At 45.3% G+C, this 26562-nt stretch overlaps 2 protein-coding genes across 2 annotated transcripts in view; both read left to right on the forward strand.

The window, feature by feature from the left end:
- LOC307208303 (maestro heat-like repeat family member 5) overlaps positions 1–12133 on the forward strand; it is a 25691-nt gene extending 13558 nt beyond the window's left edge. The window contains exons 4-9 of the mRNA XM_079962977.1: positions 5571–5687; positions 7057–7167; positions 9876–10016; positions 11137–11256; positions 11656–12021; positions 12114–12133. Coding sequence (XP_079819103.1) covers positions 5571–5687; positions 7057–7167; positions 9876–10016; positions 11137–11256; positions 11656–11676 — 510 coding nt within the window. The 3' untranslated portion in view covers positions 11677–12021; positions 12114–12133. The remainder of the gene's footprint in view (positions 1–5570; positions 5688–7056; positions 7168–9875; positions 10017–11136; positions 11257–11655; positions 12022–12113) is intronic.
- On the forward strand, positions 11999–15741 carry LOC307207798 (maestro heat-like repeat-containing protein family member 7; the record flags this gene model as incomplete). The annotated part of the gene is made up of 4 exons (XM_079961859.1): positions 11999–12021; positions 12114–12249; positions 14632–14727; positions 15495–15741. 4 exons carry the CDS (start codon positions 11999–12001, stop codon positions 15660–15662), a joined length of 423 nt encoding a protein of 140 aa, XP_079817985.1. The 3' UTR covers positions 15663–15741.
- Positions 15742–26562: the final 10821 nt, after the last annotated feature.

Here is a 26562-nt window from a genome sequence, read left to right on the forward strand (position 1 = left end):
TCCAAATGATCCAACAGAATCTCATGCAACTTCTTAAAAAATTCAGATTTACCTTCATTCGGTGCATAAATTCCTAAAATCAAAAATTTCTGTCCTTGAACTTGAATTTCAATTGCCAGATATCTTCCTTGTTCATCTTTAAATATTTGTTTCGGCATCAATCTATCCTTTGCATATATGACCACTCCTCTTTTTTTCACTCTGTCTGATGAAATAAATTCCTGTCCTAATTTTTTATTAATAAGTAATTTTCTGTGTTTTCTTGTCACATGTGTCTCTTGCAAACAAATCAAGTCCAATTGTTGTTTCTGTAAAATATCAAAGACGTTCTTCCTCTTCCGAGGAATGTTCAAGCCATTGCAATTCCAACTCAATAGTCGCAAGGCCATGATGGGGTTATTTACTTATTCCTCCTACTGCTCCCAATTGTTGCTCTTCATCCGTTGGTGGCTGTAGTCCAAACGATAGATTTGCTAAGTCCAGTATTCCTTTTCCTGATAGTGTTGGCTCCTCTCCAATTTCCCCTTCCTTCACCAGGTCTTCTTCGTGGTCTCTCAAGAATTTGTCTTTATCGCTCAATGTCTTTATTTTGATTTTCTTTCCTCTGTATTTGAAAGATAGGCCTTGGGGGAATTCCCACCTAAAGAAGATTCTGCTTTTTTTCAGTAATAAAACCATGTCTTTGTAATCCCCTCTTGCATCTAAGATGGGCTTCGGAATATCTTTAAAAATCTCCACGAAGGAATCCTCAATTTGCAGTGTATTTTGATAGTGCAGATTTAAAATTTTATCTCTTTCCTCCTTTGATCCCAAAGTAATCAAGCAGTCTCTTGCCTTATTCTTTTTTTGTCTTATTCCAAGTCTGAATGCACTCACGATCTTGACCTCCTCCCCCTGCAGGCCCTCTTGCCAAAATTCAGAAAATTCTTTTGTAAGAAAGTCCACCAGATTGTCCTGTTCACTTTCCGGCACAAGTCTCAATCTTAAGCCGACTTGGCCACAGTGATCCATGCGACGGTCATCTCCAGGCTTGACTACTGTAATTCGCTCTATGCGGGGCTGCCCTTGAAGCTGTCCCAGAAACTCCAGCGGGTACAGAATGCTGCAGCGAGGCTCCTCACGGGGTCTCTGCCATGGGAGCATATTCACCCAGTGCTTTTCAAGCTGCACTGGCTCCCGGTGGAGTACAGGGTCAGATTTAAGGTGCTGCTTTTGACCTTTAAAGCCCTTCACGGCCTAGGACCCTCATACCTATGGGACCGCCTCTCCCGGTATGCCCCACGGAGAGCCTCAAGGTCCATAAATAGCAACACCCTAGTGGTCCCGGGCCCTAAGGAAGTTAGATTGGCTTCAACCAGAGCCAGGGCCTTTTCAACTCTGGCTCCGGCCTGGTGGAACGCTCTGCCTCATGAGACCAGGGCCCTGCAGGATCTGATTTCTTTCCGCAGGGCCTGTAAGACAGAGTTGTTCCGCCTGGCCTTTGGCTTGGAGCCAGTTTGATTCCCTCCCTCCCTCTCTCTCTCTCTCTCTTTTTTCTTTTCCTTCTCCTCCTGCGATGAGGCTACATTTTAATATTTTAATGTTCCATTATTTTAATGCTGTATTTTATTTTTGTTTTTAAGTTGTAATCATTCTTCTTGTTTTTATTATTGTTTGTAAGCCGCTCTGAGCCCGGCCTTGGCTGGGGAGGGCGGGGTATAAATAAAAAAATATTATTATTATTATTATTATTATTATTATTATTATTATGTTGCGATCCCTCCTTTGCAGATCTATCATAGCAAAAGATAAGTCATGGTCCATCAGTTTCTTTTCAACCAGTGGTATTTTTCCCTGCGTTTCAGTTGCAATCTCCTTTGCCTCCTCGGCAATCTTTCGAGTAGTGGCTGATTCTTCTGAAAGTCTCCCAATATTCTGGGCATTAGCATTAACTTGTGTTCCCAGTTCTTTTAAACTAGAAGTGTTCAAGTCAAGTTTTTTTGAGATCTCAGCTACTTGTTTGCTTGTGTCAGTTCCTTGTCTCGTTAGAAGTTCCAAAGATTCATTTATTTTTCCAAGAGCTTTAGTCAAAGCATCTTCTGCAGACATAGTTTTGGATTTTATTTGCGAGGCCGCAGCTGCTCCTGTCACTGAGGCCCTTCTTTGTTGTGCAGTACTGTAGGTTTTGCCGGATCTGAGGTTTTTCTCCTGAGCCAGCTCTATCTTTCCTTTACCATCTGCCATGCCACTATCATGCCAGGCCAAGGTCAGTCTCACACTCCCGGATTTGTTTTTGCTAGTAAATTTCCAGTGGCTCAGCTTCTAGTTGCTTAGTTGTTTCCCACAAGGTAACAAAGTCTCCTCTAGAGGGGGGAATTCCCAGCCTGGTTTCACAGTTTTTACAACAGATATATTGTCTCAAGATTCCCCCCCATCTTTCATAAAGGAAGAAAAAATCCCCAGTTCCAACTCTTTTTCTAAATAGTTGCAAATATGTAGCAGTCTAAATAGAAGTCCTCAAAACTGTATCTTACAAAGTTATTTTCAGGCTCACTCTTTTGACAGTTTAGAGTTCTTTTTCCTTACTTACAAAGCAGTCCGTCTCCAGGATACAAAAGACAGTGGGTAGAATTCAATCCTCTCCTTTCATGCAGGATATTTAATTCAGTAACAGTTCTCCCCGCCCCCGCCCCTGCCAGCTAAGTGGGGGGGGGGGTTTAAATCTTATTTTTGAACAATGGATTTGTTATTCCAAATACAAGCTTCAAAGGTTTCAGCTTAATAGTCTCTTTGCTTTCTTCTATCTACAACGTGGGAAGACAGACTTCCTTTTTATGCCTTTCCCGTGGCGGTAAATCTTTTAAAAATTTAGAGTCCAATTTAAGCCTTTATTCCTACTCACGAGTAGATGCTTTCAGTTCCAATTTGCCGGAAGAAATCAGCTGTCAGAGCTGCCTCCAGGTCCCAGCTCACAGAGGACCAACGCTAGGCTGTAGTTATGTACAAAAGTCTTTATTGAGGTTCAGTTTCCATTTTAAAGCCGCAGCGCGCAGCTCTACGTCTCGACCTTAGACTGGCGAAGTCCCGTCTGAGTCTCCGCCCCTTCCACACCAGTTTAACACTCTCGCTTTGCTCCACCTCTTCCTAAGTTCCTTTCTCCTCTGGGCCCTCCTGCCTGCTAGGGTTTCATCCTTTCTGGACTCCTCTGACGCTGACCCTGATGATTCTTCCCCCTCCTTCCGGTGGGCTTTAGGACCTGGTTCCCTATCCGGGCTACCTTCTGTGCCGCTCGCCTGGACATTTGAACTTGGCGCGCGCGCCCAGCCTGCAACTTTCCTCTTGACCGTTCCCTCGCTCTCCGATGGAGGCGTGGCCAACCCTGACTCATCTTCTCTCGCTGGTGGTGCATACGTGGGCTCTGATACCTGGGACTCCTCCCTCCCACTACGCTCTGGTGGGGAAGCTGGTCCTGATTTCCAACTGCTGCTCTGGGAGTCCCCGCTGGCCCCTTGCTTCTGGGGTTGTCCCCCTTGGGTCCCCCCTTGCCCTGCCCATCGGCGCCCCCTTCTGTGCATCTTCTGATTCGCTGGAGAGGCTCATGGAATCTATCGGGCTGCTGTCATCTTCTCCTACGCTGCCCTCGGATTGCTCCCCCTCACTCTCCATCTCCTCTCCTCCCTGCGCTCCCGCTGAGTCCCTGACATCAGCGCTCTCCGATAATGGCGATGCGGCTTCGCTCCACGGACTGGGTAGCGGCTCTCAGCACCACGTTCTCCCCGACACCGTTCCAGAGCCTTTAAAAAGGCTCTTTGGCAGTTCGGGGGGGTTGCCAAGGTACCCGCCGAGCCTCCTTGTTTACAGGCTTCTCCACCTGTAATTTTTAAGGGTCCCCGCTTCGCCGTAGCGGCAGGACCCGAACCCGCAGAGCAGGCTTCTCCCGGAGCTCCGGGAGAAGTCCGCCATTAATCGCTGGCGCCAACCGGAAGTCCAGCAAGCCAGATGTCTCTCGCACATGGACAGCTTGAGCGCATCCCACGCCTCACTTGCTGTCACCTTATCAGCTACGTAGACTAGCTGGCTGTCGTCCATTCCAAGGATGATCATAGCCAAAGCTTTCTCATCCTTTTCATCCTCCTCAGGGGGCTGCGGTGGATCTTCCACCACTTTCCACAGGCCCTCACGCTTGAGGAAGTGTTGCATGCGGACTGACCAGATGCTGTAGTTCATGGCCGTCAGCTTCTCCAGCAGCACGCCAGCTCTGGACTGCTCCATTGCTGCAGCTCCCCTCCAGCACCCATGGCTAGATAACAGCCACCTGTACTCATGCGCAGCAGAAGTGTGCTGGGCCCATAACCCTGTCACGAATTCCTCACGGCGCTTTTAGCAGAAAGCTCAGAGTCCTAGGTTCTTTAGTGCAGTATTTATTATTGTGAGCTAAATATATATACAAATATCTACAAAAGCAGTTCATCTAATCAGACAGAGTACCTGCACCTTGAGGCAAAAGAAGACTCCACACTCATCTACACCACTCCACCACTATTGGACAGGCTTCCCTTTTAAACCGGTGACAGCCAATCACATTACTGTGGAGGGAGGCTGGGGACACCTGTAAGAGGCTGCAGGTGCAGGTATTAGTCCTCTAAAAAAGCAGGAAGAGCCTAGGGTCAGCGTATCTAGGACAAAAGTGTGTCATGAGAATGAAAGACGAGGCTGCTGGGTTAGACCAGCATCCTTATCTCACAGTGGCCAACCAGATGCCCATGGGAAACTGGAAAGCAGAATTCGAACACAGAGCCCTCTCCCCTTCCTGTGGTTTCCAGCAACTGGTATTCAGAAGCATTCCTGCCTCCAACAGTGGAGGCAGAGCAATTAGGACATGCTGAACTTGTCAACTTTCAAATTCCCCAAATGAGGAGTACTAAAGAGTTGTAATAGGGACGTGGGTGGTGCTGTGGGTTAAACCACTGTGCCGCTTGGGCTTGCCGATCGGAAGGTCGGCGGTTCGAATCCCTGCGATGGGGTGAGCTCCCGTTGTTCGGCCCCAGCTCCTGCCCACCTAGCAGTTCAAAAGCACATAGTGCAAGTAAATAATAATAATAATAATAATAATAATAATAATAATAATAATATATTTATATCCCACCCTCCCCAGCTGAAGCCAGTACTGCTCCGGCTGGAAGGTAAACGGCATTTTCGTGTGCTGCTCTGGTTTCGCCAGAAGCGGCTTAGACATGCTGGCCACATGACCTGGAAAAACTGTCTGTGGAAGCGGACAAATGCCGGCTCCCTCGGCCTTAAAGCGAGATGAGCTTTAAGCCCAGAGTCGTTTGCGATTGGACTTAATTGTCAGGGGTCCCTTTACCTTTACCTTTAAAGAGTTGTAACGTGACTTGGGAATTCAGAAGATGTGTAAAATTGCATACAAATCATTAAAACAATTGCCTAGTACTTGCAATCTATTATTATTATTTAGTATTACCCGACATTTTCAGACGGTAAAATTGAAATTCTTTGGTTTTCCAAAAGCAGTTGATGTAGCTGGTGGGGTCTCCTCCCTGTGACTCACCCAAACCTTCCCCAACCCTTAGAACGCCCTCTATAGATACTATGGACTCAAGCTGCGGGATTCCAGGAGCGCAGAGACAGTCCACCAGTACCTGCACTTACTCCTGAGGTTGCCTCTCGAAGAGGAAGCAGACAGAGAGGTGAGTGAATGTGTGGGATGTCAGGGGGGAGGAGAGCCAGTGGGACTGGGACTGCGCTCACACGGAGACTGTCCTGGAAGAGCCTCCTCCTTCTGAACCCTCCTGATTCAAGCGCCTCCCCAGGCTGCTCCCCAGTGTCCCACCACCACAATCCAGGGTCCCCCACTCTTACTCATCCAGCCAGTCCCTGACATTACCCCACCAGCCCTCTGTCCTGATTTCCGGATTGGTCTCTGCTCATGACCTTCCTCCCTCCAAGGATTTTGTGCCCACCCACTCACCCCCTCAAAGCCTCTTACAGGAGCAACTGCTTTTCAGCATTCAACATATCTGGGCAGATTTGTTTAGTTTTGGGTTAGATCAGAGCAGCCAGCAAGTGGCCCTCAATGCCTTTCTTGGCAGCCCTCAGCAAGCTTGGAGGCACCCCTACACACCTGTAGGCCTTGCACTGCCTTCCCAAAGCTGGGTAAGGAGGTGCTGGGCTTGGGGAAGGAGGCAGGTGTGATCTGTCAGGGTCCTAGAGTCCTCAGTTAGCTCTTTCCCACCTTTGGCAAGAAGGTGGGAAGGCTCTAGGTCCCGCCAGAGCCTCGTGCCTCCTTCCCAAAACCCAGCGCCTCACCTGCCTACCTTTGGGAAGGCAGCATGCGGGCCGGGGCGTGTGTGTCAAATTGTGGCCTTGCTCCCCTCTCCCACACGACAAGTCAGTGTGCGGCCCACAGGTTCTGTGCTGAACTACTCTTGTGGCCCACTTGGTATGAGAAATTGGAGCACCCTGGTTTAGATAGTGCATATTCCTGCTCTGGCGCCTTTGGGTGAGCGGTGGATTACAAATACTTCCAGGGAATAAATGATGCATTTTAATGTAGTTGAGTGTTTAATGAAGCCAAGAACTGTATCACAAGATTTGAAAATGTCAGAATGCAAGGCATCCTTGCGTTGCAAGCTGCACGAGTCTGGGAGGTGTGGTCTGGTCAGTTCACATCAGAATCCACAGAAATATCGTTCTTCAAACCACCCCTATTATTATCCGGGATGAAAGGATCTCTTCAAATTGGTTCTCTAAGTGTCTCATTTCTCCATTCTTAAATTTGGTTCCCCACATTTCGCAGGAATCTGCTTACAGAATCACATTTATCCTCCATCCCTCATGATCAGCTTAGCTTAATGGTTGCCATCAATTTCATTTTAATTGATTTTATTTAATTTTTATAATGAAATGTTTTTAGAATGTTGTACTATTTAATTGTTGTTAGCCGCCCTGAGCCCAGCTTTGGCTGGGGAGGGTGGGATATAAATAAAATTTATTATTATTATTATCACTAATTGCAATCAAGAAAACAACATGTTTGACGTGCCTCATTCTCCCTAGGGAATTTCTGAGGCTATCGGTGTGGCTTCAAGCACCCATATTTCACAGGTGCTGATGGCAGTGCGGGACTTCGGCCACGCAGCCATTGCAAGGAATACTGAGACGTCTGAGGTAAGGGTGTGAAGTGAGGAAGGAGCGTAGCAAGAGTGTAGGTCAGCCATCCCCAGCCTGGTGCCCCTTCCCCATCCGTGTGTTTTGAATTGGAACTCCCATCAGCCCCTGACAGCATGGCCAATGGTTAGACGAAGATCCTGGCGGATTGGATCCTTAGCGGCTCTTTACATCCACACCAAAGCATGTTGGAAAAGAACGAATCCTGCCCCATTTCCAAACATGCTCTTTTTCAAGGGATGGGATCCTTACCATTCCAAAAAGGCAATTGGATCTGCTCTCAGTATGGAAGCCAGACAGCTTCCTCTGTGGGTATGTCTCAGTCATCCTTCTGAAGTGGGCTCCAGCAGTCCTGTCTCTGTGGCTCCAGATCCTAGATCTGATCTGATCCCTTGGCTCAGTCAGTCAGTCAAACAGATTCGTTAGAAACCATTGGTCACCCCCCAAAGTACACTGACCCCTGTTTTTAGGTTGGTTGTCAGATGGTTGGTTGGCATTTCTTCAATAGTGGAAGCTAATGGGGACCCCCAAGGGTCATCTAGTCCAACCCCCTCCGATGCAGGAATCTTAAGCATCCCTGAGAGATGGCCATCCAACCTCAAACGAAGGAGAGTCCACAACCTCCCAAGGGAGAGTGTTCTGCTGTCAGAAAGCTTTGAATGAAGAACCTCTTAGAGTTTGGAAGAGGGGACACCTCTCCAACTGAGGGGAGGGAGCAGAACCCAAGAGAGAAGGCAGGCGGCAGGCTGGGAGAGGCAGAGAGAAAGAGGGGAGAGGTTTCAGCTGCATCCCCTGCCTAATTTGCTCTCGTGCAAGAGTTCTTCTGCCTTACGGGAGTGCCTGCTGGCCCCATTCAACTATGTTCTAGAGTAGACCAACTGAATTTAATGAAGATGACTAAGTTAGGCCCATTCATTTCGACAGGTCTACTTGAAGCAAAGCATAGTTGAGTGTCGCTCTCTGTGTTCACCTCTATATATTTGTCAATTAAGCGAATTATTACAAAGGCATGTGAGGAGAATCAAAACTTACAGGGTTAAACAGTTCTGTGTGACGTCTCACATTCTGAGGCGTGGTTATGTTCACATACGGGAATCTTTCTTTGTGTGAGAGTTTCTTTCGTTTTTGGCTGAGAGGCGAAAGGATGTCTGCTCTTTCGCCGGGCTGATTTATGATGTTTTTCTACTCATTAAAAGACTGTTGGAGTTTAGCAAGAAGCCTGCATTCAGTCTGATTTATTATCCACACACAAGGCAACAGTTTCTGCAGCTGCAAAACTCTGCTAAGGACTTTGCTAAGAGAGCTAAGGGAGCTCAAGTTTTCTATCGGCACAGACGTCCATCGGCGCAGCAGAAGTGTACTGGGCGCCATCTTATCTCACAAGGCATAGTAACTGCGTGCAGATCTAACAGTTCCATAACCTGAGGGGGCCTTGGGGTCATGTGCCCCTGACTCTCCAATTCTCCAACCCAGCTGGAAGGAGATCAGATCCTTTTCCTTCCACTTTCAGTTAACTTCCCTCAAGCTTCCGGTCTCCGTTTTGCAACTGTGCTAGAGGAGAAGGGAGCAGGAGCCGATGAATCCAAGGCTCATTCACACAATAATAAACCATAGTTTACCACAGAGGTAACCAAAATGGTGCCCTTCAGATGCTACAGACTGCCATCCCTCCTGACCTCTGGCCATGCTGGCTGAGGCTGATGGGAGCTAGAGGCCAACCTATGTTGATGCCCTCTGGTTTATTGTTGCATCTGAACGCAGCCCTGAACTCTCTTGTGCTCTGCCATCCAAGAGAAATGAAACCCAGGAGTGTGGTACCTCTGGATTTTTGCTGTGAGTTGGTAAATGACCAAGGAAATTTCCCAACCCTCACTATGGAGAAGATGAGCAGATCCACCTGGTTCATTTTAATTTTTAAAAAGCAGCTCCCATGGAAAAGAGCACCAGTGGTCAGTCTACCCTACACTGTCCTGCACTTTCTCCCTGGTTGACTGACCGAACCCAAAGAGAACACCTTCATGGTTCCTCATCATCCTGGGGGGAAAGTGACCAGTGGGGTGTCACAGGGTTCTGTCCTGGCCCGTTGTTGTTCCACGTTTTTTTTAAATAAAAGACTTGGATGAAGGAATTGAGGGGATGCTCATCAAATTTGCAGATGACACCAAACTGGGAAGGGTAGCCAATGCCACAGAAGACAGAATCGGGATTCAAGATAACCTTAACAGATTGGAGAACTGGGCCCAAACTAACAAAATGAAATTCAATAGGGTCAAATGTCAGGCTCTACATTTAGGCAGGAAGAACCCGATGCACATATATAGGGTGGGGGAGCCCTGGCTTGCCAGCAGTTTGAGTTTCCTGGAGGAAAAAAAATACAAAATTTGTAAGTCTGCACAACAACTTGTTGTTGTTGCTTAGTCGCTTAGTCGTGTCCGACTCTTCGTGACCCCCTGGACCAGAGCACGCCAGGCACTCCTGTCTTCCACTGCCTCCCGCAGCTTGGTCAAACTCATGCTGGTAGCTTCAAGAACGCTGTCCAGCCATCTCGTCCTCTGTTGTCCCCTTCTCCTTGTGCCCTCCACCTTTCGCACAACAACTTACTGACTACTAATATTTTCCCAGCTGCTAAAAGGTCCCAACTAAATGGTGATTTGTCTCCAATTGCACTTAAGGTTCCCAAACTCACTTTCCCCATCCTTTCCCTCCAGAATACTAGCGAGACGAATGCCAGTATCACCGTCATCCTTTGCTGTGGTCAAATGGCATCCGGGGCACGGCAGGATGACCTCCCCCTTTTTATAGACCTCATCACAGAGGAGCTCCTCTTCCAATTCCAGAACAGCAGGAAGGTATGGCTCTGATTATCACACGGACTCCTGTTGTTTGTTCTCTCAGCTATACCATACTTTTCCGTGTATAAGACGAGGTTTTTTTTTATTATTATTAAAAAATGATGTTTAAAAATGAGGGTCATCTTATACACAGAGAGTGCATAGGAGGGACGTGGGTTTGGTTGCCGCTGCAAGCCGGAGATAGTCAACAGCTATTGTGTGCGTTATTGGTGGCTGCGGCAAGGGGTGGTGTTGATTGGCTGTCGCTGCGGAAATTGGGAATGCGATTGGCGGTTTCTGCCGGCGAGGGACAGACAATAGGTGGGTTTTGCGACATGTGTGAGTGGCAGCATAGGTTCAGCGGGTGAGCAATTTTTGGAATCCCCTCCCCCAAATAGCTGAACAACTGTGGGTAATCCTACCCCCGAAAAGCTCAGCAACTCTGGGCAATCCTTCCCCCATTTTCTTAATTTGGAGTCCCCCCAAATAGGGGGTGTCTTATACTCGAAAAAATATGGTATATTCTGCCTTTCTCCTGTCATACGTCTCCAGGAGGTGTGCAACCATTTCCCCCGTGGTCACCATCCAGGCACTGAGCAGACCTCCTGAGCTCCATCAAGGTCCTTGCACCACATGCCTTCAGACTGTGCCCTAGGGCAGGGTTTTTGGCTTCATCCACCGAAGGGTTGTAGACTGGGGTGTATACTGGCTCCACACTTAGGACCAGATGGGGCATTACAGTGGTACCTTGGTTCTCAAACTTAATCCATTCTGAAACCAAAGCGTTCCAAACCAAGGCATGCTTTCCCATAGAAAGTAATGCAAAATGGATCTGTTCCAGACTTTTTTTAAAGAAACCCTAAAACAGCAATTTAACATGAATTTAACTATCTAACAAGACCACTTCTGGGTTAGGGTTAATTTTTGGATTGGTATCTGAAGAAGTGTGCATGCACATGAAAGCTCATACCTAGAACTAACTTAGTTGGTCTTTAAGGTGCTACTGGAAGGAATTTTTTGTTTTTGGATTGGGTTAGTGTTAGGGTAAGGATTAGAATTAGGATTAGGTCAGTGTGGCTTTATGTTTCCTTGTGATTTTGATTCAAACTCAATTTTATAAAATCCCTTCTCCTTTCAGAATGAGGATTTGAAGAAGAGCTTTATGAAGGCAGCAACTCTAACAACCAAGGCGCTTGTGCAATCGAATGTGGGATATGTCACCTTCCCCCACAAAGACGAGCTCACCTTCTGCATCACAGTGAGTAAAAAGAAAAAGAAAAAAAGGGGGGAATCTCCTGGGGTTTCTTTTCAGAGCGTTTTTTCTTAAAAATAGCTGTGTAGGTCTAGCTCTGGGTTGCATGTTCTGATCATCTGGCCCCAAACCATTTCTGGGTGGTCACGTTCTGCTCCAACTCAAGTTTCCAAACCCACTTGAAAGGCAGCCCTACATTGTGGCAACCTCAGCAGAATGTCACCAGTGCCTAAGTAAAAGAGGCTAGGTTCTCCTAGGAGGAGAGGGCTGTCGATGGCTCCCAGCCATGATTGCTATGTTCTACCTCCACAGAGGAAGGAAGCAATGTTTCTGAATATAGTTGCTGGAAGCCACAGGCAGGGAGAGGGCTCTTGGGCTCATGGTCTGCTCCCTGGTTTCTCACAGACGTCTGGTTGGCCACTGTGAGAATGCTGTGAGGATGCTGGACTAGATGGGCCCTTGGCCTGGTCCAGAAGGCTGATCTTATGCTGTTCTTATGCGGTAGAGCTCTGCCCAGGAGAAAAAGGGATCTTATTCCCAGATCCAGGAAGCCCACTCTCCTCCCCTAGGAGGACCCACTTGCCAATTGCAAAGAAGTTGTCAAGTGGGCTGGATAGAGAGCACAACTCAGGGCTTGGTGTGGTGGCAGGGATGGCGCCTCCAGTTCCCTGACATGCTGTGTGCTTCCCCACCACAGGAGGTCATCAAAGAGGAGCCAATGGCATCACTCACCATCTTACACTCCGCAATGGAAACGATCATTCGCATGACGTAAGTACGGCCAGACACAGTACATATTTCTTCACCAGGTTTATGGACTGGTGGGTGCTGATCCTTTCCTCTCCCCTTCTTTCTCTTTTCAGTGCCTTGAGACCATGCATGGATCCCCTGCTCCGGTCTCAGCTGCTACAAAAAACCATCAGGAAGGTCTTCCAATTGCCATCATTGCAGGTTACGAAGGTCAAAGCCGGGAGCTCCGTGCCGGCAACACAGAGCCAGGTGACTGGACCTTCTGCTTCTGGAGGAAAATGGGGTTGCCAGGTTAAAGGATTTGAGGGCAAAGAGTCTGAGCCGTGTAAGCTGCAAAGAATGCTGCCCGAGACACTTGACCCATCACAATGATGTAACAGCCAGAGACTTGGGGTGTATATTTTTGATTTTAATCCTGTTTCCATATTTATTGCATTTCACCTTTGGCTAGAATGCATCCACGAATGATTCCTGCATGCCTGCATTTTGTGACTCTCATGCCTCCCTCCTACGCTACATTTAATTTTATTTGTTTGTTTGTTTGTTTATATGCTGCCCATCTGACTGGGTTACTCTAGCCACTCTGGGCGGCTTCCAACAAATTAAAACACAGCCAGACATCAAATATTTAAAACTTCCCTATGCAGGGCTGCCTTCCGATGTCTTCAGATGGAAGTATAATGATGTATCTCTCTGACATCTGATAGGAGGGTGTTCCACGGGGTGGGCCCCACCACCAAGAAGGCCCTCTGCCTTGGAACACCCCAAGGAAGTTGAGCCCAGTGTGGAGTCCTGTATCTTTATATCGCATGACCTGTAACCTTACATACATCAAGAAACGTTTGATGTTTATGACTCTTTGTGTGCCTTGCTTGAACCCCTGCATAAGCTTTGTTACGAATTTGGACTAGAAGGCTCCAGAGCGGACTTCCGGGTTGGCGCCATCGCCGAATGGCGGACTCCCTCCGAGCTCCGGAGGGAGTCTGCTCGGCAGGGGCTGGGTTCTACCGCGCCGGCGACGCGGGGACCCTCAAAAACCATGGGCGCTGAAACCCATGGGCATGGTGACTCGGCTGGCACCGTTTGCCCCCCCCGACCACGTGAAGGAGCCTTTTTAAAGGCTGCGGAGCGGGTGACAGGGGGGGTGCTGTGAGTCCTCCGCTTCCCCTGCCGAGCGAAGCCGCATGCCATTTGGCGGAGAGCGCTGACTTCTTCCATTGAAAATCTGGACTTAAAAGAACAACCCGTGAGTAATTGGAACTTGGATTAAAAAGGGGAATAAATTTTTTCTTAAATTCGGAGCGAGCGGGGGAGGTATAAAAAGGAAGTCAACCTCCCCCCTGTTGTAGAGGAGCTAAAGCAAAGGACCTGATAACTAAGATCGAGCGCAACCTTTTCTTTTTGATAAAGTTATTAATTTCGCGATGGAAAACTATAAGCTGGGCTGGAGGAGAAAAGTGGAATGTGAATTAAAATACAACCCCCCCCCGGAAACCCCAGGAGCGATCCGTGAGAGCGCCTGGAGAGGAGAAATAGAGGTTTTGACAGCTGTCAAAGGAGCTGCCAAAACTGAAGAACAAAAAGAGAACTTTGTTACGAGGACTTTGCTGGTTACATTTGTTATAAATTGGATATAAACTGTTTAAAAAAAGGAATAATAAGTTACTTTGACTGGTGGGTGAGATCGGGAATGAAACTGAGTTACTATAATCCCTCTAGAGGAGCTGTGGGTTATTACAAGTATCGTTGGCATGGAATTTGAATCGGACATTTTATCTCCTGGGAAACTGCAGAAATGGAACACTATTTTGTCTACAGAGGTCTACACACTAAAGGAGACAATAGATTTATCTATTGAAGAATGGAAGGGACTTGACGTAATGTTTTGTTCCTGAATAACAAAGCCTCTGTAGAGGAATTACAAGCTTTTTGGAATTAGAACATTTGTGCAGGAGAGCAGGGGGGAAAAAGAAAAAAAAAGAGGAGAAGAGAGAACAACAAGAACAACAAGAAAAACAAGAACTGGACAAAGTTGGAAGATAGATCCTTTCTAAGATTGGACATTTGAAATTAAAGATGATTAAAAGACGGTAAAGATTACTAAAAAGACGGCAAAGCGGACTGATGAAGGATTATGGCTTAGATTATGGTTCAGATGTGGGAGCTCCAGGAGACAGTGGATTTGATGGACATTGGGAACGCAACCGGGAAAGGGGGGAGGGAAATTTGGAATCCAAAGGGTGTTAAATTATATTTTATTCTTTTTTAAATTCTTTTATGTTAATCTGTACCTTATATTAAAGAGGGGAACTCGTGGAAGGGAACAGGTCGATTTTAGGGGATGGGGAAATATTTTTTAAATTGGGTTAATGATAATAATTTTAAAATTTGGGGTAAGAATTTGTTGAATCTATTTGAAAGAATTGGAATACAAGAGGGGGCGGGGAGGGGGAAGTCCTGGAAAGATGATATTGAAAATAAGGCCTTAAATTTGGATGTTTTTCTTTCTTTTGTTATATTTGAAAATCTTTAATAAATATTATTAAAAAAAAAAAAATAGAAGGCTCCAGAGCATATGGGATTTCCATGGGGGTCTTCAGCTTCTAACTGCTTTTGCTTCTCTCCTTCCAGGACTGTTATCAAGAGACGATCTACATCTGGCTCAACATGCTCACCAGCTTGCTGTCGGAGGCCCCCTCTCTGGAGACGCTGCAGAAGATATTAGTGGTAAGGGAGTCCCCAAGGTGTCAGAGCAGGGGGAAGCAGCAGCTCCCATGCCGGAGGACAGACCCTCCTGAAATGATTGCACGGGGGGCATCTGTGGTCAACTCGCTGGTTGTGGGTGCTGATGGTCAAGTGGGCCTCTGTTCTGCTAGCAATGCTTGTGCAAGGCACACAAGATATGTCCTCTGCTCATGGCATATGGGGAAGGGCCGTGGCTCGGGGCAGAGCATCTGTCTTGCATGCCCAAGGTCCCAGGTTCAGTCCTCAGCATCTCCAGTGGGGCTGGGAAAAGGCTCTCTGTCTGAAAGGCCAAAGGGCCAACTGCCAGCCCTCATTACCTGTGGATCAATGGCTGGGCTTGGTCTAAGGATGCTTCCTGCATTCCATTGCTATGGCTGTGGTGAGGTGTATGTTGTATTGTTGTAATTATCACACACACAAACACACCAATGACAGGTCGCAGGGCGGTTCACAACATAAAAATACAAAATCAGAACAGAAAATGCATAATAAAACAAAAGCAACCAAGAGCCAATTAATATCTAATTCTACTAAGCTGCCTCGAGTCCCTGTCTGGGAAAAAGGTGGGGTATTATTATTATTATTATTATTATTAATAATAATAATAATAATAAACAAATTGCAGCAAACTTTCTCCTTTACAAAACAACCCCCTTTTGCAATTTGTCCCCTCTATGAAGCTTTGTGAATTTGCAAACCTGGATTAAGGGTTGTCCTTCCATGTGATGACGATGATTTCTCTCCCGCAGCACACAAATGGCTGGATTGACTCCACAAAAATCAGTGAGAGGCAAAGAGCAGTCAAGACCACCAACATACTCCTGAAATATGTCTCCGAGCATTTGGACTTTGATGTGAGTGACCAAGGCTTAACGCTGCAATTTCAAATCGTATTGCGTTGGAAAGTTCAGGTGTGAACTAGATGAAAGCTGTATGGCATGGCCATTCCAGGGGAAGGTGCCAGCCAGTGCTATTTTTCTAGAAAAAGAGGTGCCAGGACTCACCATAAACTCACCACCCTTGTTCTCTTATAATGGCAATAGTGCCCACCTGAGAGGTGCCAGTGTTAGCTTTTTGCAGTATAGTAGCACTGCAGAGAGCTTGCTGGGGAGACAATGCATAAAAAGGGACTCAAAAATAACTTAAACAAGATTTTAATAACAAAAACAAAAACTCCTTATACACTAAATACACCAACAACAAACCAGACCCAACCACCAACCCATCCCCCAGGGTAATGGGAAAGCTAGGTGCTGCTCCTTATATACTATACCCAAATGCTGACACAGTTTAATCAATACAACTCAGCACCTGCTATGTTTCACAGCTGTAAAGCTGGGTCTCGTTATTTTGCTCTGGCCCCTTAAAGACATACACAACTGGTGGAACAATGATGAACCTTTACATTTAAAGAAACCATTCAACATTTCCCCTGCGGTTCATCATTGTGGAACAAAAACATAAAGCATATTTTGTATATGTCTTTCATGTGTAACCTTTGGAAGTGCTTTAGTAAAAATGTCTGCAATTTGATTGTCACCTGGAACATATTGAAATACAATCATTTCATCAGCAATAAGTTTCTTTACTAACTGTAAACGTAACCTTAAGACTCTAGTGCGCTGCGTATTGGTCTCTGAAAACAGGATAGCGAGTCCGCTCTGGGAATCAAGGTAAACTCTTACTAGTAGTGTTACTTTCATCTGTAGGTCTGCAAATACTTGCAGATACCATTCCACATCACGAGTGGCCTGAACGCATGCACATAATTCACTCTCTGTTGTGGAGAGACAAATAATGGTTTGTGTCTGGGACTTCCATTCAAATGGACAACCTTTATAACAAAACACCATACCAGACACACCCCTGCAATTATTTTGTTCCACTGCATGAGATGCATCGCAGAAAATTTCAAAACCTTTGTCAATACATGATGTAAACTGCAACCTATAATGTTTGGTATGTTTAAGGTACATTACCATTCTCTTAAGAGCAGAGAAACATTGCGTAGTGGGCTTTTCCACAAATTTTGCCAGAAAGTGAAAAGCATAAGTTATATCTGGTCTTGAGATTCTTTGAATGAAATTTAGCTTGCCTATAGCAGAACGATACAAAGTTTTGTTAGGAAATGGCTTATCTTCACCTGTTAAGGTGAAACCACATACCATAGGCGTTTCCTTCCCATTTGCATTTTCTTAAACCCATTTTGAATCAATAAGTCTCATATCTGGGGTTTGTGGTACAAGAGACCAGGTGTTATACTCTTTTAAAGAAGCTATCTCAGAGTTGATAGCTTTATACCAATTTACTTGGTGCTTAGGTAAATTCTGAACATCATTGTAGCTTTTTGGCTCATAAACCGCCTTATTGGCATACACAGTATTTAAAAGTTCATCTGCAAAACATTGTGGCTTCTGTCTCTTTCTGTCTGAACATCTCAGTCCGGAAGGAGAGTCAGACTCCTCAGACTTAATGGGACTAAGTAAACTACTAGTTTCAGGTTGTAAATCATCATTGTCAGACTGAAGAGGTGCCTGTAGGCTAAGATCACGGTCAGAAAACTCAAGAGAATCTAACCTCCCCTCGGGTGCCTGTGACTTTAAATCATCAAACAAATTATCAGATTTAACAGGCTTTTTGTCTTGTTCCATTAATTCAGAAGACCATTTCCTGCTGCTGCTGCTGCTTCTTCCTCTTCTTCCTCAGTATCATTTATACCGCCATTCCAATTTACAGTTTGTATCATGCTTCTGGTAATATGAAATTTGCCAGTTGCTGGTATGTAAATTCTGTACGCCCCCTTCTGGTAGCCCATTAATTTTCTCAGAACACTACACTCACCCAATTTCTGCTTAGCGGGATAATGCATAATTACATCTGAATCCCAAATGCGTAGGTATTTCAGATTAGGGCGTTTTTTAAACAGCTTCTCATAGGGGGTGACATCTAAACCAGAATGATAACTGCGATTTCTAACGTAACAAAAGGCATTGAGCGCTTCAGCCCAAAAGACTTTGGGCAGATTAGTATCGTACAGATAAGTTTGGGCAGATTAGTATCGTACAGATAAGTTTTAACCCCTGCCTGCAGGTCATGCTGCACAACTTCAACAAACCCATTTTGCCAGGGACTTCGGGGGCAAGATAACTCGTGAGTAGGCCCCTGTGCCTCAGAAAAAAATTCCCCGCCCCGGTCAGAAAACAGATACTTAATTGGTTTGTTAAAATGCATTTTTACCCAGTTGCAAAAAGCTCTGTACTTGGGACTTCTCAGCTATTGCATAAGTCCAACAATATCTACTATACTGGTCTATCAGGGTAAGCCAGTACCTAGAACCTCCTAATGATGGTGGGAGTGGCCCACTAAATCACAATGTACATGCTCAAATGGCTCAGTTACTTTCCTATCTGAGCACCTACCCTTGCGTGCAACCTTAATCTTATTCTTGCAACAGGATAGACATTGCATAAAGAATTTACATGGTTTTAAGTTTAGACCATTAACAATATTCTTTGTCTTAATTACATCAGCAAAATTCAGGTGTCCCAGAATTCTGTGTGCTTCATGGACACACCCGGAATGTGGCCTTACACTCCTCAACCCCTGGCTTGACTGTGCTGCTCTGCAATTTATAGGCGATTGGGAGTAGGTGTGAAAATACAGTCTATATAATCAGAGTCCCGGGCATACAATAGACGTTTGTTCCCATTGAAAAACTCACACATTGACTTTAAGAAACGCACAGTTATGCCTTGATGAGCAAAACTTCTTACTGACAATAAATTGTCCACTGACGGGCAGTAAATGCAGTTCGCTATCGTAATGTTTAAAGAGTCAAGTTTAATAGTACCCCTGCCAAGCGACTGCAAGACTTGTGAATTGGCTAAATGTACATTACCAATATCCTCTTCGAAAGAAATAAACAAGCTTCGATTGTTGCAAATGTGCTGAGATGCTCCTGAGTCCACAATAAAAGACTTCCACTTGGCACCTTTAATTCTTTTACGATCTGTAGTCCGAGCATGAAAAGCTCGCGGCTCGTTTCTGTCTTTACGGTACAATGTTGGCTGCTGGGCTGATGACTGTGACTGACGAACAGAAACAGACTTGGGAGTACTTTGCTTTCTTTTGGATCTGCAGTCCTTTGCAAAATGTCCCTGCTTATTGCAGAACCAACAACGCTTTGCAGCTTTAAATGCAGTCGTATCAACACAAGTTTGCATATGGCGTTCCTCATTGTTTCTGGAAATAGGAGTGCTTATGGCACAAGCCTCCCTTCTATCCAACTCGCCCATTAATCATGCCGTTATTTTTTTTTAATAAATTTTTATTAAGATTTTAAAGGTTACAAAAAAATAAGAAAAAATACAGTCAAAAAAGAAAATAAGAAAAAAAACAATACATATATCAAAATACAGAAAAAAGAAAGATAAAAAACAAAGGTAAAAAGAAAAAAAAGTAAAAAAGCAAATCAAACCTTTAACTCGCTTAGTTGCAATCACTTATTTCCTTGACTTCCTCATGCCTCCCATTTTTGTATTCTAATTCTGTTAGATATTCTAGCAAATCCTTCCAACCTTGTTTTTATCCTAATAGTTTATCTTAACATACTATACTTCCCCTCTTTATATTTTAATTCATATAAATATTTCAACACATCCTTGATCTTAATTTTATCCTCATATCTTATCTTAATATACTGTAATTTTCCATTCTTTCCTTCACCAAGTTATCATCCACTTTAACTTTGTTTAATCTTATTTCCCATTAAAATTTATATATCTTTACTTATTCTTAAGACATTTCCCCTAAGGTCAAAGAAAAAATTCAATTCCGCGATTTTCCCATCTCTCATTAAAAAAAAACAAATTTATATTATATATACTTTAGATTCCCAATTTTCTTTCACCAAATCCCCTCCCCAGTTTCGGCCCTTCAATAGTTCCATTAATCTCGGAAAACCATCAGCCCGGAGATCTTAAATCCGAGGCTCTTAAGTCTCTCTCCTGTCCCCTCTGCCAGTCTTTTTGATAGTCTTTAATGTTGAAAATCAGATCTTGGGGAAGCCCCAATCCAACAGTCATCATATTACTTCCTGCCAAACTTCCATAGTTAAAAGTAGGGCCTATAAAGTATTCCAAATCTTGTTTCACACTCTTTTCAAATCCAAAGGCCCCCAAAGCTCCAATCTTCCAATCTCCACCTGGCTCGGATTTATATTCCAAAGGTCATTTGATCTCCACATAGGGTGATCTCTCCATCTTTCATCTTCCAGGCCAAACCAGGCTTCCATCTCCAAATATTTACTTCTCCTAGCTGTCATCATGTAGGGCCTCAAGTAGTAATCCACTATTTGCCTCTGTAGGGTTACGGCTCCCCCTTTCCTCACTTTGCTCACAACAAGATTCTCCTTTTCAAATTTTTCAATTTGTTCAGTTGAAAGAGGTTCCTGTGCTTGGTTCTTGTCCACTTCTTTGCCAAAACCTACTTTTGTTTCCAAGATTACCACGTTAGTAGCCATAACATTTATCTGGTCTTGCAGCTTTCCCAAGAGATAAAATGTCCTGTTCAGTTCACACTCGATTTCCTTCCTACCAGCCATACTTAAATAGTCCAAGGTCAAAAACTAGTTTCTCAAGGCTTTTATCTTTAGCTGCATCCTTACGACAATAACCCAAAGCTCCCTCTAGAGGGATTCAAATTCTTTTTCACTCCTTCCAGCACAGACCCAAAGGTCCCATACATTGAATTATAACAGTTCCTTTCTTCCTTTTAAACATAAAGTTGTAACAAAAACAGGCAGTAGAAACAAAGTCCTTCTTTTGTATCCTAACAGCTAACTTGACAGCTGTCAAATCACTGTCAACGGGCTCACACAGACCACTCCCGGGTCTGGGGATGTGGCACTTCAATTTCACAGATTTTAACCTTCTCCTGCAGGTTCCCCTGCTTCCAAAAAAGATATTGATGATAGTTTCAATCAATGGAATTTAGGTCCTTTACACAAAACTCTCCACGACCTTAGTTAACTGGTTCTTTGCTTCAGTTTATTTACAGAAAGGGGAGGCGGACTTCCTGTTTGGACCTTCCCTGATCGGTACCAATTTTTTTTTAAAAAAAAACTTTAAATACTTTAGAATTCCAATTTCCGTTCTACTCACGGGTTGTTGTTTAAAATCCATTTGTCCACAAGAAAAAGTCAGCGCTCTCTGGCAACGGCTACGCGGCTTCACTCCGTAAAAATAGCAGTCGATTCAAAACACCGCGCCGCTCACCCCACGTCACTTCGGAACCCCCGAAAAGGGGTTTCCCTGTGGGTAGGGGGGCGCTCCTGGTGTCAACCGAATCCCACGTTCCCAGGCTTCATCCGCCTGGGATTTCTAAAGGGTCTCCGCCTTCGCCGTGGCGGTACGACCCGAATTCCACGGAGCGGGTTCCTCTCAGTCAGAGGAATGCTGCCATTGCCGATGGCGCTAACCCGGAAGTCCGCTAATCATGCCGTTACCCCTTCCACGGTTAATTGTGCTGGTGGAACGGCAGATATTTGGCTAGCTACACCATCAAAGTCCTCATTAAGGGAAGAAAGAATGATAAAAACATACTGAATATAAGGTATCTCCATGTCCCTTCGAATTAATTCGCAGTGTATTGCCTCCAGACGTCTCAAGTGTGCTGCCAAATCACTACCAGGCTGCAACTTGGTCTGGTACAGCTGCTTGAAAAACGTCAATGCAGACACTGACTCTTTTCCAATATGCACTGCTGCAAGACTGTCCCACATTTCTTTGGCAGTTTTCTTATTTCTTATATAGACTACTTGCTGGTCGCTGACTGCCAAATTAATTATTGCCCTGGCTTTTGCATCTCCTTTTGACGAAGCATTAGTTACAGGGTCAGGAGGGTCATCAGTTGCATAGGTCCATACTTCTCTAGAGGTCAAAAGCGCCTCCACCCGAAAAGACCATAAACTATAGTTCTCATCTGTTAGCTGTGGGAACACCAGAGCCTTCTCAGCTTCTGGAACCCGGTCAACCATTCTGGAACTCTTCCAGACCCACAGAAACTACACTAGCAGGAGAAGGAGTTTTCAAAGCTTTCTCAGAGTCCAAAAATATGCAGTCATCCACTCAGCAGCTGGGCCCATAACCAAAGATGTTAGCTATTTGCAGTATAGTAGCACTGCAGAGAGCTTGCTGGGGAGACCATGCATTAAAAAGGGACTCAAAAATAACTTAAACAAGGTTTTAATAACAAAAACAAAAACACTAAATACATCAACAACAAACCAGACCCAACCACCAACCAATCCCCCAGGGTAATGGGAGAGCTAGGTGCTGCTCCTTATATACTACACCCAAATGCTGACACAGCCATTCAACATTCAACCATTCAACATTCAACCATTCAACAGCCAGAACTGAGTTCCAGTGAGTTCTGGCTGGGGAAAAAGCCCTGGGGCAAGCCTAGGGAGGGCCACCTAAGCACAGCTCTCTTGCCCTGTGCCCCTCTGCCACCTTTGCCGACTGAGAGCCAGTGTGGTGTAGTGGTTAAGAGTGGTAGTCTCCTAATCTGGGGAACCGGGTTCACGTCTCTGCTCCTCCACATGCAGCTGTTGGGTGACCTTGGGCCAGTCACACTTCTTTGAAGTCTCTCAGCCCCACTCACCTCACAGAGTGTTTGTTGTGGGGGAGGAAGGGAAAGGAGAATGTTAGCCGCTTTGAGACTCCTTAAAGGGAGAGAAAGGCGGGATATCAAATCCAAACTCTTGGGGACTTTCGGGTTAGCGCCATCGGTAATGGTGGAATCCTTCTGACTAGGAGGGATCTGCCTCGAGGAAATCGGGTCTGTACCACTACGGCGAAGTGGAGACCCTTCAAAAATCACAGGCGGGAGAAGCCTGTGAGTGTGGGATTCGGCGGGCACCTTTTGGGGCCCCCCAATTCGCGGGGAATACCGATTACAGTTCCAGAGCGAAGCGGGGTGAGCGGCGCGGTGCTATGAATCAACTGCTTTTTCCTTGGAGCGAAGCCGCACAGCCGTTACCGGAGAGCGCTGACTTCTTCCTGTGACAATTCAACCTCAAAAGCAACTACCCGTGAATAGGAAAAAATGGAAGTATAAAAGGACGAAAAAGACTTAATTTGGCACCGATGCGGGGAGGTTTAAACAGGAAGTCCGCCTTCCGCTTTTGTAAATAGATCAAAGCAAAGAGACTACAAGCTAAAGTTTTGGAAATCCGACTGGAAAGGATTAATTTCCTAACACAAAAAGTATCAACCCCCCCCCAGGAAGCAGGGGAAGGAGGGGGGAGTTTTGGACTATATATACCTGCAAGAGAGAGGGAAAGAAGTTAAAATCCACTGCTCAAAACTTGGGAACGGGCTGCCAATAGACAAAGACTGTTGTGCTTTGAACTGCGTATTAACTGTGAATAGACGACTTGCTGACAGCTAGCTCAGCAAGAGAGATACATTGTGGTTAGTTGTCCTCTTCTGCTCTTAAAAAGGAGGGAAAGTAACTGGAAAGTAACTGTCAGGGACTCAGCGGGAGCGCAGGGAGGAGAAGAGATGGAGAGCGAGGGGGAGCAATCCGAGGGCAGCGTAGGAGAATATGACAGCAGCCCGAGAGATTCCATGAGCCTCTCCAGCGAATCGGAAGATTCACAGAAGGGGGCGCCGATGGGCAGGGCAAGGGGCGAGCCAAGGGGCGACCCCAGAAGCAAGGGGCCAGCGGGGACTCCCAGAGCAGCAGTTGGAAATCAGGACCAGCTTCCCCACCAGAGCGCAGTGGGGGGGAGGAGTTCCAGGTGTCAGAGCCCACATATGCACCACCAGCGAGAGAAGATGAGTCAGGGTTGACCACGCCTCCATCGGAGAGCGAGTTAACGGTCAAGAGGAAAGTTGCAGGCTGGGCGCGTGCGCCAAGTTCAAAGGTACAGGCGAGCGGCACAGAAGGTAGCCCGGATAGGGAACCAGGTCCTAAAGCCCGCCGGAAGGAGGGGCAAGAATCATCGGGGTCAGCGTCAGAGGAGTCCAGGAAAGATGAGACCCTAGCGGGCAGGAGGGCCCAGAGGAGAAAGGAACTTAGGAAGAGGTGGAGCAAGGCGAGAGTCTTAAACTGGTGTGGAAGGGGAGGAGACTCAGACGGGACTTCGCCGGTCTAAGGTCGGGACGTAGAGCTGCACGCTGCGGCTTTAAAATGGAAACTGAATCTCAATAAAGACTTTTGTACATAACTACAGCCTAGCGTTGGTCCTCTGTGAGCTGGGACCTGGAGGCAGCTCTGACAGTAACAAAAAAATGGAAATGTTTATTTTTTTTATTTGAGTTTAAAAGGTGTCATTTTGGACTATTGCAACTGTTTCCACCTAGAGGAAGTTTCTGAAATTGATACTAGGGGAATTTTCCACTTGCAAAGAGAAACTGTGTAGCTGGGATTGACCTTGGCTCTTCTATTGTTTAAGTGTTATGGCACATGGGAAAGAAAAAGTAGACTCGTCATTCCCAGACAAAACAACAAGGTCTGGGAAGATTTGGCAGTGAAGACCATCAGCCGTTGGTCTCCCTACCCCATCTGCGACTGTACCAACACAATCTAAGCCTAGTGGAATGTCATCAGAATATGTTTTAGCGATTGCACTGGCCAAGATTAATGAATCTTTGGAGCAACTTAATAAGAGGGTTGAAGAGACAAATAAGACGGTTGAAGAGACAAAGATGACAGTGGACGAGGCAAAAGTGAAGGTAGACGCAGCAACCACTAAAATTGACTTAAATACAGAAAGCTTAAATAGCTTGGGACAAAAGGTGAACACTAATACAGAATCTATTCAGAAATTGTTGCAGGAATCTACTTTGATCCGACAGACTGCAGATGAAGCTAAGGAAAAAGCTGCTGCTGTGGAATTTAAGATAACACAACTGGAAACAGAGAAAGTCCCAGATCTACAGAGGCAAATTGAGGACCATAAATTGACACTTTCTATGATTGAACTTAAGGAAAAACAGACGAATTTAACGATTAGAGCTGTACCTGAATTAGAGAAGGGCAGTTTGATAGAATTTCTGACACAGGAATTTGCAGAGTTCTGGAAGTTGGATTTGAAACAAGAAGAATTCAAAATTGTGAGGGCCTTCAGACTTGGAAGATGAGGAAACAAGAATAAAATAAGGGACTGTCTGATTACTCTCCAATCTAAAGAAGAGAGAGATAAAATTTTGGGTCTGCACTTTCAGAATTCTTTGACAATTCTGCAGTCAAGAGTGGAAATCTTTAAAGATATACCAAAACATCTGTAATGGTTATAAGGGGTTACTTGTGCATAAGTTGCCGTCACTTTTGGCTAGATTGCCTGGCTAACCATGCTTTTGGCTGAAAGCCCTCACTCCGTGGTCGTTCAGTCGCTTGCAGAATCCGTCAGTGGGCGTTTCTTGAACCTCTTCCAGCATAAGAGCTGTTTGACGCCAAGTCTCTGCCTACTCTCCCTGCGTGGGACTCTTCTGCGCAAGGAAGGAGTGGGCAAAGGCGTGCCCGTGCTCTCTCCACTGGTCTCAGATGAAGGGTCCTGGAGACCTCTCTCTGAATCCTCCATCTCCCTCCCTTCTCTACTGGTGTTACGTTGAATTCCTTCCCCCCTGCTGGTCCCCTCTCCTGCATCGCTTTGGAGCCCAGCCTCCACCTCACGCTCCAATGTCAGGTCCCTGACAACATCTTTTGGATCTTAGGTCCAACTTTGGAGATTTGGTTGCCCTGTTGAGAAGGAACAAAATCATCTTCAGGTGGGAATTTCCCCAAGGCCTATTCTTTAGCTTTAAAGGAAGAAAGATAAAGATAAGATCAGTGGAGGAAAAAGATATGTTTTTGGGAAACCATGGAGAAGATCTGCAGAAAGAACTTGGAAAAGAGCCAGGAGTTTTGGACAGAAGTTCACCAAAAAGAGGGAAATCAACACCACTGACAGAAATAGATAAAGTACTAAGTGCTGTTGGAGGAGAAGCAGAGTAACTACATCATGGCACTGCAAGTATTAAGCTGGAATGTGAATGGACTCAACTCCCCGGAAAAAAGGCAAGAGTCTTTCATTTATTAAAAAAAGAACAATTCGATTTGATTTGTCTACAAGAAACACATGTGATAAGGCTACACAGGAAGATATTGAGCAATAAAAGATTGGGACATGAATTTATTTCATCAGCCAAAGTTAAGAAAAGAGGAGTAGTACTTTATGCAAAATGAAATTGATGAATCAGGAAATAGAATGGAAGATCAAACAGATGAGACAGAAGACATTTGAATCGGCAAATAAATGTGGGAAACTGCTGGCTTGGCAAATGAAAAAAGACAAAAACTTAATACTATTACTAATTTGGAAGTGGAGGGAAAGAATATACAGAATCCAGTGGAGATCAGGAAGTGCTATCAGAGGTATTTTAGACATCTATATACACAGGAGACTCAGAAAGAAATGGACATTGATCGATTTTTGAAAATAAATGGATTACAAAAAATCTCTCAAGAAAATAAGCTAATGTTGAATTATAAAATAACAGACCAGGAGGTAGAAGGAGCCATTCAGAACATGCAATTGGGCAAATCCCCAGGGCTGGATGGTTTCACTTCAAGATATTATAGATCCTTGAAAGAATGGCTAGTACAGCCTTTAAAGGAAGTTTGCAATGAAATACTGGAAGGGAAAAAGGCACCAGAGTCATGGAAGGAAGCTTATATTACACTTATACTGAAAACAGAGTCTGAGAAGACACAGCTTAAGAACTACCGCCCCATATCTTTGCTCAATGTGGATTACAAAATTTTTGC

This window comes from Podarcis cretensis (assembly GCF_951804945.1).
Source record: "Podarcis cretensis genome assembly, chromosome: Z".
NCBI lineage: Eukaryota > Metazoa > Chordata > Lepidosauria > Squamata > Lacertidae > Podarcis > Podarcis cretensis.